This window comes from Rhineura floridana, chromosome 9, assembly GCF_030035675.1.
Source record: "Rhineura floridana isolate rRhiFlo1 chromosome 9, rRhiFlo1.hap2, whole genome shotgun sequence".
Taxonomy (NCBI): domain Eukaryota; kingdom Metazoa; phylum Chordata; class Lepidosauria; order Squamata; family Rhineuridae; genus Rhineura; species Rhineura floridana.
Genome location: NC_084488.1, coordinates 49,113,294 through 49,125,380, shown reverse-complemented (window position 1 = coordinate 49,125,380; position 12,087 = coordinate 49,113,294). Strand labels below are relative to the sequence as shown.

Here is a 12,087-nt window from a genome sequence, read left to right as displayed (position 1 = left end):
TAGAGGTCCCATCTGCCTCATTTTGGGAAGTTTTCTGTTGACCTAGTGGGCTACTAAAGTAAAGCCTGAGACCTTCTTCCTGTATATGTTTATAGATTAATAACAGGGCAGGTTTTTGTCATATGGCACCTTTTTGAAGTAACATATCTTTACTTGTAATTCTGAGTCTACAGCAAAATCGGATTGAGCTATTTTGTAGTATGGATAGCCTTCGTAGGTTACAGAGGTCCCAATTTGCACATCTTTGCTTCAAAGGTTTCTGCACTCTACTACCCAACTTGATGAAATGACATTGAGACTGAAACACAATTACTAGGGAGTAAATACCACTGAGCATTGTAGGACCGTAAACTTGCATAGATTGCACTGTAAGAAATATATTAGAAATCTTAGATCTGTGTCTGTTCCAGAAGCAGCTTGCTGGGTGGAGCAGAGTCATTATACTAGCTTTCGCACAGGTAGGTTGCTGTTGCTTACCAGAAGAGAGAGGGGCAAGGTGGCAGGGAGGTTGGTGTAGTGCAAACACGCCAGTGGAGCCATTCTGGTGTTCTTGCCCATGTGTTTGCACCACACCAACCTCCCTGCCACCTGGCTGTTTCCCCTCTTCCTCTCGCGCCCAGGAAGCAACAGTATCTCATCTGCTGGGAAACCCTGTCTGAAACCCTGGAGAGCTGCTGCCAGTCACTGTAGACAGTACCAAGCTAGATGGACCAATGATCTGACACGGTATAAGACAGCTTCCTATGTTGTTCCTATAAAACTAGTATATAGCTCCATCCCACCCAGCAAACTGCTTCTGTTTTGTATTATTAAATAATCCAGAATAATATCAAGTCCCATGCAACAAAGAAAAATGTTTGGTTTAATGCTTCCTAGTAGGGAAGGAAGGTTTTAGGTCATACAGACCATGTCTGAGCTTACTGCAATTTAAGAAATTTACAAACCCCACCAATAAATTCAGAAATTGTTAAAATTCCTCAAAGTGTTGAAATGAGCAGTTTTAAAAATATTTTAATTTAAAACTTAATGGATGCCCTAAAGTAATTTGTAAGATTGTTTTCCTTCTGGCTTTATCATTGAAAAGATCTTTAAATAAAATGAGTTCTTCATATTCCCTTCAGAAATTGGCTGAAATTCAGTTAGGAAATCATATTCCTTGTGAATACTATGCACTATAGGACCATGTTTTCTTTAGACATCCTGCAGTGATGCTGAATGTCTTGAAAAATAATAACAGCACCGTAACTTAGCATCTGTAACTTGATGCAGTGCTTACCACTGTGTTTTGACATTCCAAATTCTGTGAGTGTTTAATTCCTTTTTTTGCCTGTTTCAATATATTTCGTATCAATTTGCAGATTTGGCAGTGTGGAGGGAGGCTTCTGTTTGCGCCTTGTTCTCGTGTTGGACATATTTATCGTCTCCAGGGATGGCAAGGGAATCCACCGCCAGCATATGTTGGATCATCTCCTACTCTAAAGGTGAAGCCTATGTCATTAGCATGTGATTGCTGAATCTAAGATCTTATGCTATATCTTCTTTTTTCCGGGTGGTGAGCCTCAAAATGTTTTTAAGGCTCATCACTGAACTCTTTATTCTAAATGAATGAAAACGTGATTTGTTTAAGAAAAAAACACGTAAGTTAACCAAGTGTGTATGTATAGAGCACTCACTACTCACTCCACGAGTTGATAGCTGGATGACCATTTTAAGAGCTGGTCAATATTCTTCCTCTCCCAACTGAAAAGTGCAGCTTCTTAATATATTACTAGATTTGGACCGCCACTGACTAGAGTTTTTAATGATACCAGTATTCCTGAGAGAGTATTTTTTAATATACAAAACCCCTCACGTTTATAATACTAGTAACTTGTGTAAAGAGATATAGATGTGAATGTTGCATAATCAGTTTTGTGAAATGATTCTTTCTGGGGATAAAATCCAGTGTATTCTACAAATAGAGGTAGGAGCACATAAAGTAATAGAAAGCCTAGTCACAGCGATCTATCCTCTGGTAAACTCTTGTTTGGTTTATTGTAAAATGTATACAATAATTTTGTGTTTTTCACAGAACTATGTCCGAGTTGTGGAGGTGTGGTGGGATGAATACAAAGACTACTTCTATGCTAGTCGTCCTGAGACAAAAGCGCTAGCCTATGGTGATATATCTGACCTGAAGAAATTTCGTGAAGATCACAAGTGCAAAAGTTTTAAATGGTTTATGGAAGAAATAGCTTATGATATAACTTCTCATTATCCTTTGCCACCTAAAAATCTGGAGTGGGGAGAGGTAAGTCTAGTATCTTTGTATATCCATTCCTTGAGCCAAGTCAGTATTTCAGAATGCTGTGAGTTACAGCCACAAAAAGACTTCTATTACCTTTGTCCCTTTAGTTTAGAATTAATCCTGGGAAGGACTAGTGCAGGGATGGCAAAACTATGGCGCGTGTACCCAAGGTGGTGTGTCTGGCTCTCTGTCTCCCTCAAGAGAGACCATGGTCTGAGAACCTTGTGGGATCTCTTCCTCCCACTGAAGCCTTATGTGTCTCTGTCAGGGCTCTCAGGCAACACACTGTGCTTTTACACGTCCTCCTTAGAGCGTGGGAGGAGGGGATTAAGGGGAAGGAGAAGGACAACCGCAGGCAGCTGGAGAGAAGGAGACAAAGGAAGGGGAAGACCCTTGGTGCTGCTAGGTGGCAGGAGGGGCTTGAGCCGCCAGCACAGTTTTGGGGTTCTCTTGCTTTCCTCGCTTCCCCCCCCCCCCGTTCCCACCCTAGAGCTGGAAGAGAGCGAGAGGCCAGCAGAGTCTTTTTGCGCTGAGCTCTGGGGAGGTTGCCTGGCTGGTCTAGCCTACGAGGAAGGGATTCTCCAAGCGGTAGGACCAGAGGAGAAAGACAGACAGAAACCGAGTTTGGGACTTAGCCGTGAAAGGAGAACAGGAGACTATGACCGGGCAAGGAGGCTGGTCGGCTGCTTTGTTTTAAGACCCGCTGTTGTTGCCACTGCCAAATAGAGCAGAGGTGCAACTGGGCAGGAGTGCAGAGGCCCCCTTCCTGAGGCAAAGAGAGTGAGGCAATTGGCTGTCGCAATTCCCTCCTAAATTATGTTATCATGTTTACGTTTATCGGTGAGATATTTTTAAATTGTATTTATCCTTTTCAGCTTGTTCGGAATGTCAGCTCAACCAGCAAAGAAACAGAAACATTATTAATTTTACTTGTTGTGAATTACTAGTTATTAATAACATGTAATTCTTAAAGCTGTCCCATTTTAAACAATTCAGAAGAGTGATTGGTTGCCTAAACAGACTTCTTTAAGAATGCTTTCAAGCATTTTGTTCTTTCTTTATAAAAAAAATGTAAAATACAAATAATAAATGATAATCTGCTGCTCAAAACTACCATGGGCACACAAGAAAATTTTTTAGAATATTATTGCCAATTTGGGCACATGCTCTCAAAAAGGTTCGCCACCCCTGCACTAGTGTATACTTGAAGGACAAGGGGAATAGGTGTCTCATTGTGGCTAGATCTGTTTAGTTTAGATCTGCATCCATTACTTGGAAGAGTCCCAGGCTTGCTGAACCCAGTGCTAAATTGGTCTGAAATCTGAGCAAATTTCAGTACAGGAATTGGGAAAATATCTAATCCTATAGCTAGCATATCTATGTGTAACTCAAAGCTGACTGTAGGTTGGAATCAGAGTGAGTGGTTGACACACATACAGAACAAAAAATGCAAAGGAAAAAGAAAGAAGTATCCAGATTGATTGTCCTCATTGTCTAATTTCCTTTATGCTAATCTGTCACAAACTAACTTGGAAGATTCATTATCTGCTCATTTACTTGCCAGAGGAAAGAGGGTCCTTCAATTACCCTGGTGCTCTGGCAGATGATGTCTCCATTCCTGTTCTGGAAAAAAAGTCCTAAAGCTGTGCTTCCCTGTGTTTCCCCTCCACTCTGTATCCAAGTTATAGCATATCAGTAAAAGAGACCAGAAGCTGGTAGGAAAAGGTACTGGAGGGATGCCTGCTAGGGCAGAAAAATATGTTTAGGAAAAAGACCGGCTCAAGCTGGTGACTCATAATACATGCTAAAAGGAGAAGTGAAAACTTTCCTATGCTACTGTTTAATCAAGTGGAGCAAAAAGTGGCAACGGGAAAATTTCAATATAAGAAATCTTAGTTGGAGAAAGGTCAACATTTAATTCAGATTGTACTGCAATGGTCTCTATCACTTAGTATTTTTTTTTTCATTTTGGAACTGCTGCTCATGCAACCATGCTCTGGATGTACAGTCCTTGTGAATTTTCTAGGGAAAGTATTGTGATCGGTGGGGTGTAACTTGGCAAGAAATAAGGCAACAGAAGTCTGCAGTTAATATATGAGTGTTCCTGATGGGATCTAATTTGGGTGCCAAGGTGGTGGGAATGCAAAGAGAGCTGTTACTCATGATGGCAGTTGAAGAGATCAATAGAAGCTGAAGCATACAGAGTATGAGATGATTTGGTGTTTGGCTACAGAACTACAAATATTTGAATTTTAAATGAAGACAAGTTACATAAGTGCATGCATAACTAGAAGAAACTAAAATGTGAAATATTTTAAAATAAAGCTAGCAGCTACTGCCAAGTTCATTGTACTATTCACCAATATGTATTATTGGTTACTATGTATATTATTATTTATTAAATTTATATCCTACCCTTCCAGTAGGAGCCTAGGACGGCAAACTAAAACACTCTAAAACATCATAAAAACAAACATTAAAATATATTAAAACAAAACATCTTTAAGAACTTACTAAAACAAAACATCTTTTAAAAAAATCTTTTTAAAAATCTTAAAAAGCAATTCCAACACAGATGCAGTCTGGGGTAACGTCTCTACTTAAAAGGCTTGTTGAAAGAGGAAGGTCTTCAGTAAGTGCCAAAACAATAACAGATGGTGCCTGTCTAATATTTAAGGGGAGGAAATTCCAAAGGGTAGGTGCCACTGCACTAAAAGGTCCGCTTCCTATGTTGTGCAGAATGGACCTTCTTATAAGGTGGTATCTGCAGAAGACCCTCACCTGTCTTCAACCCCACTGGAGATTACAAACATAGAGATGAAGGAAGAAATTTTACAATACAGTAGGGCCCCGCTTCCTGGCGCTCTGCTTCCTGGCATTCCGCTAATGTGGCGGCTTTCCTCCCCTCTTTTAAAGCCGATTTTGCTGCATTTTCGTGTCATTTTTGCACGACACGCCCCATTAAAGTCAATGGGGTTCCGCTTTACGGCGATTTCCACTTTACGGCGGGGGTCTGGAACGGAACCCGCCGTATAAGCGGGGCCCTACTGTACCTAAAACAATTTAGAACTTAAGGATACTTGGACACAAATTTTGGATGCTAAAGTAGGGGATTTAAAGCAGAAAGTGATGGAAGTGGAAAAAACTGCTGTGAGTGCAATGGAAAAGGTATCAGTACAAGAGGAGAAATATAAAATACTAAAGAAGCAAATCTCTGAAGTTAAAACTGATTGATCAGGAAAACTGAAATCAACGTTGTAACGTGCGCCTCCTTGGAATAGCCGAGGATCTGGAAGAAAACAATGCAACAACGTTCGTGACAAAATGGTTGACTTCATTACTGCCTGATTTCCCCATTGATCCGGATGATTTAGAAAGAGCTCATCGTGCATTGGGGCCAAAGAAAAGAAATATACCACAAGACTTAATCATATGTTTTGGTCATTATAATAAAAAAGAAGCACTAATGAAAAATCTGAGGGAATTAAAAGAAATACAATGCCAAGGTGCACCTGTTCTGATACTACAGGATTTAGCCACAGAAACACTACAAATGTGCAGAGGACTATGCCTCTTCACTTTAAAATTACAAGAAATGGGGATTCATTATTCTTGGGGTTTCCCATTCAAATTAGTGGTCCCCTATAAGGGGGTCACTCATATTGTGGCAACAGAAAAAGAAGCCATGCAGCTATTTAAAAACCTGTGTTGAAAGAGATAAGCTGGAAGGACTTTTATTAATGAATATCCTAGTAGTTTCTAGGTAAAAGGTTTGGGACTATAGTATCTTCTGATTATGTTTAAAGGGCTAGAGGGACTCTTCTCTCATGTAGTCAGATCTATGGCACAAATAGATCTGAACTATTTGCCTCACCAGTTTCATATACTTTTTTTCTCTTTTTCCTTTTTCTTTTTCTTTCTCTCTTTCCTCCTTTTTTGTTTTTTAATTTAAGAAGTACATATTGCGGGAAGGTACTCCCAGCACTCCTGAGGGGCAACACGGATTATATATCTTTTTTTTCTTTTTTTGTTTTTTGTTTGTTTTTGGTGGGGGGGAGGTTGGTTGCTGTATTTATTATTTGTTAATTTAATGGTTGAATTTAATTCAGTTGGGAAGTGGGGAGGGGGAGGTCAGTTGGTAGGGGAAGATTAACGGGAAGGATATTAAAAAAGAAAGAGAGAGGCATAAATACTTTAACAGTTAGGCAATCTCCATGGCTGATTTAAAAACAGTCTCATTTAACATTAAAGGGTTAGGCAGTGTGATAAAAAGAGCCAGGATGTTTAAACTGATCAGGGATCTGAAGCCAAAAATAATGATGTTACAAGAAACTCATAAGGCAACTTTAAAGGACAGTATATTCAACAGTAAACAATGGGGGAAAATATTCATAGCTAAAGGATCTTGCAAAGCAAGAGGGGTAGCAATTTTAATCAAGACCGAAATTGACTTCAGAGAGACAAAAGTAATGAAAGATAAGGAAGGAAAATTTATATTTGTGGAAGGAATTTTGAATGGACTAACAAAAATTACATTAGCGTCAATATACAGCCCAAACACAAATCAACTTACTTTTTTAGACAGAACCCTAAGAAAATTACGTAAATTTACAGAAACAGAATTATTGATAGGAGGGGACATTAATTGGAATCTACAAGGTGCAGCAGTAGTTAGAGATGTGAAAAATATTAAACAAACCAGAGATGAATCTCAACACCATAAGCAAGTAATGAAATGCATGAAAAGTTTACAAAAATATGAACTCCATGAAACATGGGCAGAATTCTACCCAAAAGATTACACGCATTCATTTTACTCATGACCCCATGGTTCATTCTCGAGACTGGATACAATAATGGTCACAAGGGGTATATTACCATGGTTAGTTAGAATAGATATAGGCCAAATAAACATATCTGACCATGCCCCAGTGCTCCTGGATATGGCAATGTGTGCCAAAGAAAAAACAACACCAATATGGCGATTACACCCTACCCTAATAGCACGACAGGAATGTAAAAATAGAATACAGGAGGGGATAGTAAATTATTTCAGAGTAAATCATATTAATGACACCTCAGAAGGGGTGAGATAGGATTGTATGAAAGCAGTAATCAGAGAGCAGTATATCAAAGAAATGGCCATTATTAGAAATAATACTAAAAAACAGAAATCGGAATTAGAAAAAACAATAGAAGCCCTAACAGTACAATATAAATGCACTGGTTCACAAGTTATTAGACAAAAAATGGAAAAGAAGACAACAGAATTAAACTTGCTAGATATTGATAAAACAATGGTAGATTTGCTGTATGTTAAACAAAAATATGAATTTGATGGAAAAGGATCAAGAATAATAGCAAATAGAGTAAAAAAAAGGAAAAATAGCAATAGAATTGTAGCTTTAACAACTAAGGAAGGAACAAAATCCTATAGTGTAAATGAAATAAGAAAATATTAACCAAATATTATGAAAATGTATATAAAGGAACAAATATAGACAGGGAATCTATAAAAGAGCATCAACAAGAAAGTAAGATTATTGGTTTAACAAGGGAGCAGTCAACATATTTAGAACAGCCTATATCGGAAGAAGAAATAAAGAATGTAATAAAAAATTTGAAATCCCATAAAGCACCCGGCCCTGATGGTTTCACAGCTGAATTTTACAAAGTATATGCCGAATTACTGATTCCGCAACTTTTGAAAGTTTTTAATGTAATGTTACAGGGAACTCAACTACCGGATTTTTGGAAACAATCAAGGATAATTCTCTTACTAAAACCTGGTAAAGCTCCAGAACTTCCGGATTCATATTGGCCCATTTCATTATTAAATGTGGACTATAAAATCTTTGCTACTATATGGGCAAACAGATTAAAGCTAATGATAGGAAAAATAATCCATCCAGACCAGTCTGGGTTTATTCCCAAAAGGCATATAGCAGATCCAATTAGGAGATTACACAGTGTAATCACGTGCGCAAAAAAATCCAAAATATCATTAGCAATTTTGGCTCTAGACCTCTATAAGGCCTTTGACAGTGTAAACTTAAAATTTTTGTTAAATATTCCACAAGTATATAAATTTGGCCCAAAATTCTCACATGTTCTACAAACAATTTACACTGAAACATCAGCGACAATAAGATTTAACAACATAGAAACATCTCCCTTTAAAATTCAATCTGGTACCAAACAGGGATGCCCTCTATCTCCATTATTATTTGATTTGGTAATTGAATTTTTAGCAGACAAATTAAGAAACAATGTTAATATTAAGGGAGTGCAAATTAAAAATCAAACTCATTTAATAAATTTGTATGCTGATGATATGGCACTTATGTTAGAAAATCCACAAATAAGTATAAGATATATTAAAGAAGAATTGGAACATTTTCAAAAAACATCAGGATTGAATTACACAAAATCAGATTTGTTATGCTACAATATACCTCCTAAAGATCAAATTAGTATGTCCAATCAACTTAAAATCCCATTGGTTCACAAGACATTTTGTTATTTAGGAGTTCAAATTACAAAAAAAAATGAACAAATCCTTCCAATTAAATTATGGAAGGATCTGGAATCAAATAATAGTAGACATCAAAAGATGGAATAAAATGAACTTGTCAGTAATGAGTCAAATATTGGTTATAAAGATGATGGTGCTACCAAAATTTACGTACTTGTTTTATGTATTACCCATGGACATTGCACAATTTTTAAAAAAAATATGGCAATCAACAATTGGCATATTTATCTTCAAAAGTAAAAGACCTAGGACACCAAAAAACTTGAGATATAGGAGGGTAGAGGAAGGAGGATGGGGAATACCCCTATTGAAACTATATTATGATGCTTAACAGCTTAGAAATTTGATGTCCATAATTAATGACTCTCAAGAAATAGATTGGGTTTGTATAGAAAAGTCTTTATTCCAAGACACAGATCTTACAGTATTACCTTTTATTATTTAGATCCATTCCAGTCGGGCTTCAGGACTGGACATGGAACTGAAACAGCCTTGGTCGCTCTGGTAGATGATTTGAGGAGGGCGTTGGATAGGGGAGAATACGCATTCCTTGTCCTCCTGGATCTCTCAGCGGCTTTCGATACTGTCGACCACGGTATCATTTTGGATCGCCTGGAGGGAATGGGAATAGGGGGCACTGTTTTACGGTGGTTCCATTCCTACCTCTCAGACAGGCATCAACGGGTAGCACTGGGAGATGAGGTTTCAGACCCTTGGCCTCTCAATTGTGGTGTGCCACAGGGATCTATCCTCTCCCCCATGCTATTTAACATCTATGTAAAGCCACTGGGAGCCATCATCAGGAGATTTGGGTTGCAGTGTCACCAATATGCAGATGACACTCAGCTCTATCTCTCGTTTAAGTCCTTACCAGAGGTGGCTGTGGATACCATTTCCAAGTGCCTGAGGTCCGTAAGTGAATGGATGGGAGGTAATAGGCCGAAGCTGAACCCTGACAAGACTGAGGTGCTGCTCGTGGGAGACAAGAGAAGGCTAGGAGATATAGACCTGGTGTTTAATGGGGTAAGATTACCCCTGAAGGACCAGGTCCGCAGCCTCGGAGTCATTCTTGACTCCCAGCTGTCCATGGAGGCTCAGGTCTTGGCAGTGAGCCGGGCAGCTTGGTATCAATTACATCTTATACAGAGGCTGCGACCCTACCTTCCTGTCCATCTTCTCCCACGGGTGGTACATGCCCTGGTCTCCTCTCACTTAGACTACTGTAATGCGCTCTACATTGGGTTACCCTTGAAAACGGTCCGGAAATTACAGCTGGTGCAGAATGCGGTGGCACGTTTGATTAAGAACTGCCGTCGCCGGGATCACATCACTCCGGTGTTAGAAGATCTACACTGGTTACCAGTTGTTTACCGGGCCCAATTCAAGGTGTTGGTACTTACCTTTAAAGCCCTAAACGGTTTTGGCCCAGTTTATCTGAAGGAGCGCCTCCAGCATCACCAAATATGCTGCCTGACAAGATCAGCCTCACAAGACCTTCTCTCGGTCCCACCAGTGAAAACAGCTAGGCTGGTGCGGACCAGAGAGAGGGCATTTTCGATTGTGGCCCCTACCCTTTGGAATTCTCTGCCCTATGACCTTCGCCATGCCCCATCACTGCCAAGTTTTCGCCAAGCCTTAAAAACCTGGCTATTCAGGCAGGCATACAAGATTCCTGGGCTGGACTAGTTTTATTGTGATACAGCTGTGGTTGGTTTTGATTAATTATAGTCTGAGGTTTATGACCTATGTTGTATTTTATATATTGTATTTTATCTTATTCTGTACGTCGCCTAGAGTGGCTGTTAATTCGGCCAAATAGGCGACTCAAAAATAAAATTTTATTATTATTATTATTAAAAAAGAAATTAAAAAGGGAATACAACAACAACACACAAGTATTATTTCTATATTAAAGGTCTGGAAATATAGAAAGGAATCTTTGATGCCAGGGATATCCCCACTGATACCAATTTGTGGACACCTGGATTTTTATCTAAAAGAGAGAAAGATAAACAATAAGGCATTAAAAGATAATCAACTTTATAGATTAATGCATTACTACACTGACTTATTACCCATATCTAGGACGGTTTGGAGGACATCATTGAACAATTCAAATATTATATGGTTAGCATGGTATCAACTATCTACATTTATCAGAAAGCAACAAGGCACTAGAAATTTGACAGATTTTGAAAGAATGGTAGTTAATACAACAGAAAAAGATAAAGGGCAAATAACTACCTTATATAGATTACTACCTAAACAGGATTTGGGATCACAACAAGGGTTATGATCCTGTTGGCAAACTGACTGGGCTATCAAAATTGATCAAGAATATTGGAAGAAAATGTGGGGGAAATTTCCTTTTAAAGCCACATCAGCTAAATATATAGAAATATCACTCAAAATATTACAAAAATGGTACTTAACGCCATCCAGAATAGGAAGGATAAACAAGTCCTACGCACCCTTGTGTTGGAGAGGATGTGGAGTCTGAGGATCTTATGTTCACATGTGGTGGGAATGTGAACGTATTCAAAGATTCTGGATAGAGGTCTTTGAAGAAATATCCAATATAATGGGAACGAAAGTAATAAAAACACCAGAATTGGCATTACTTAATAAATTTGATGGTCAAAATCAAACCATACTACACAAAAAGCAAATTGAGTATATCCTAATAGCAGCACATATGCTGATAGCCAAATGTTGGAAGGAGGCAAAAGGATTAAACATTAGGAAATGGTACAGTATAGTATGGGAAATAGCGCTTACAGAGAAACTCACTCAACGTCTGAGAGTAATGAGGACAAAAGAAAAAAGATAGTTTTGCTACAGAATGGTTGTGTTTTATTACATATACAAACAAAACATCAGCACCAACACAGGTTCCACCTGCCTTTAATAGCTTATGGTTGTAATAAAAATAATATCTTGATTTGAGATTTGTCAATTTGTAAATTAATCATCATCAAATAACCAATGTTAAGTAATATGTATTTGTATTGTAAGTGGATAGCGATAGACTGAATACAAACATATATATTGTATCAATTTTTGTATATATGGTCTATGAACTATATTAATATGTAAACCATACTTTATCTATATATATTCCCTTAAAAATTCAATAATAAAAGAAAGAAGGCCCTCACCTGCAGAGTGTAGTGATCAGCTGGGTATATAAGGGGTAACACAATCTTTCAGGTGTCCCGGTCCCAAGCTGTATAGGGCTTTGTACACCAAAACTAGAACCTTGGAC

General features: G+C 38.3%; 1 protein-coding gene across 10 annotated transcripts in view; it reads left to right on the top strand.

Moving 5' to 3' along the window:
- The window catches only part of GALNT7 (polypeptide N-acetylgalactosaminyltransferase 7), a 74,945-nt gene that overhangs the window by 55,221 nt on the left and 7,637 nt on the right, over nt 1-12,087 (top strand). For 9 of the 10 annotated variants that reach the window (XM_061583955.1, XM_061583956.1, XM_061583959.1 and 6 more), the window contains 2 exons: nt 1,359-1,481; nt 2,072-2,290. In XM_061583955.1, coding sequence (XP_061439939.1) covers nt 1,359-1,481; nt 2,072-2,290 — 342 coding nt within the window. Of the gene's footprint in view, nt 1-1,358; nt 1,482-2,071; nt 2,291-3,162; nt 3,420-12,087 lie in introns of those variants that run through there. The other variant, XM_061583964.1, reaches the window with a different exon arrangement.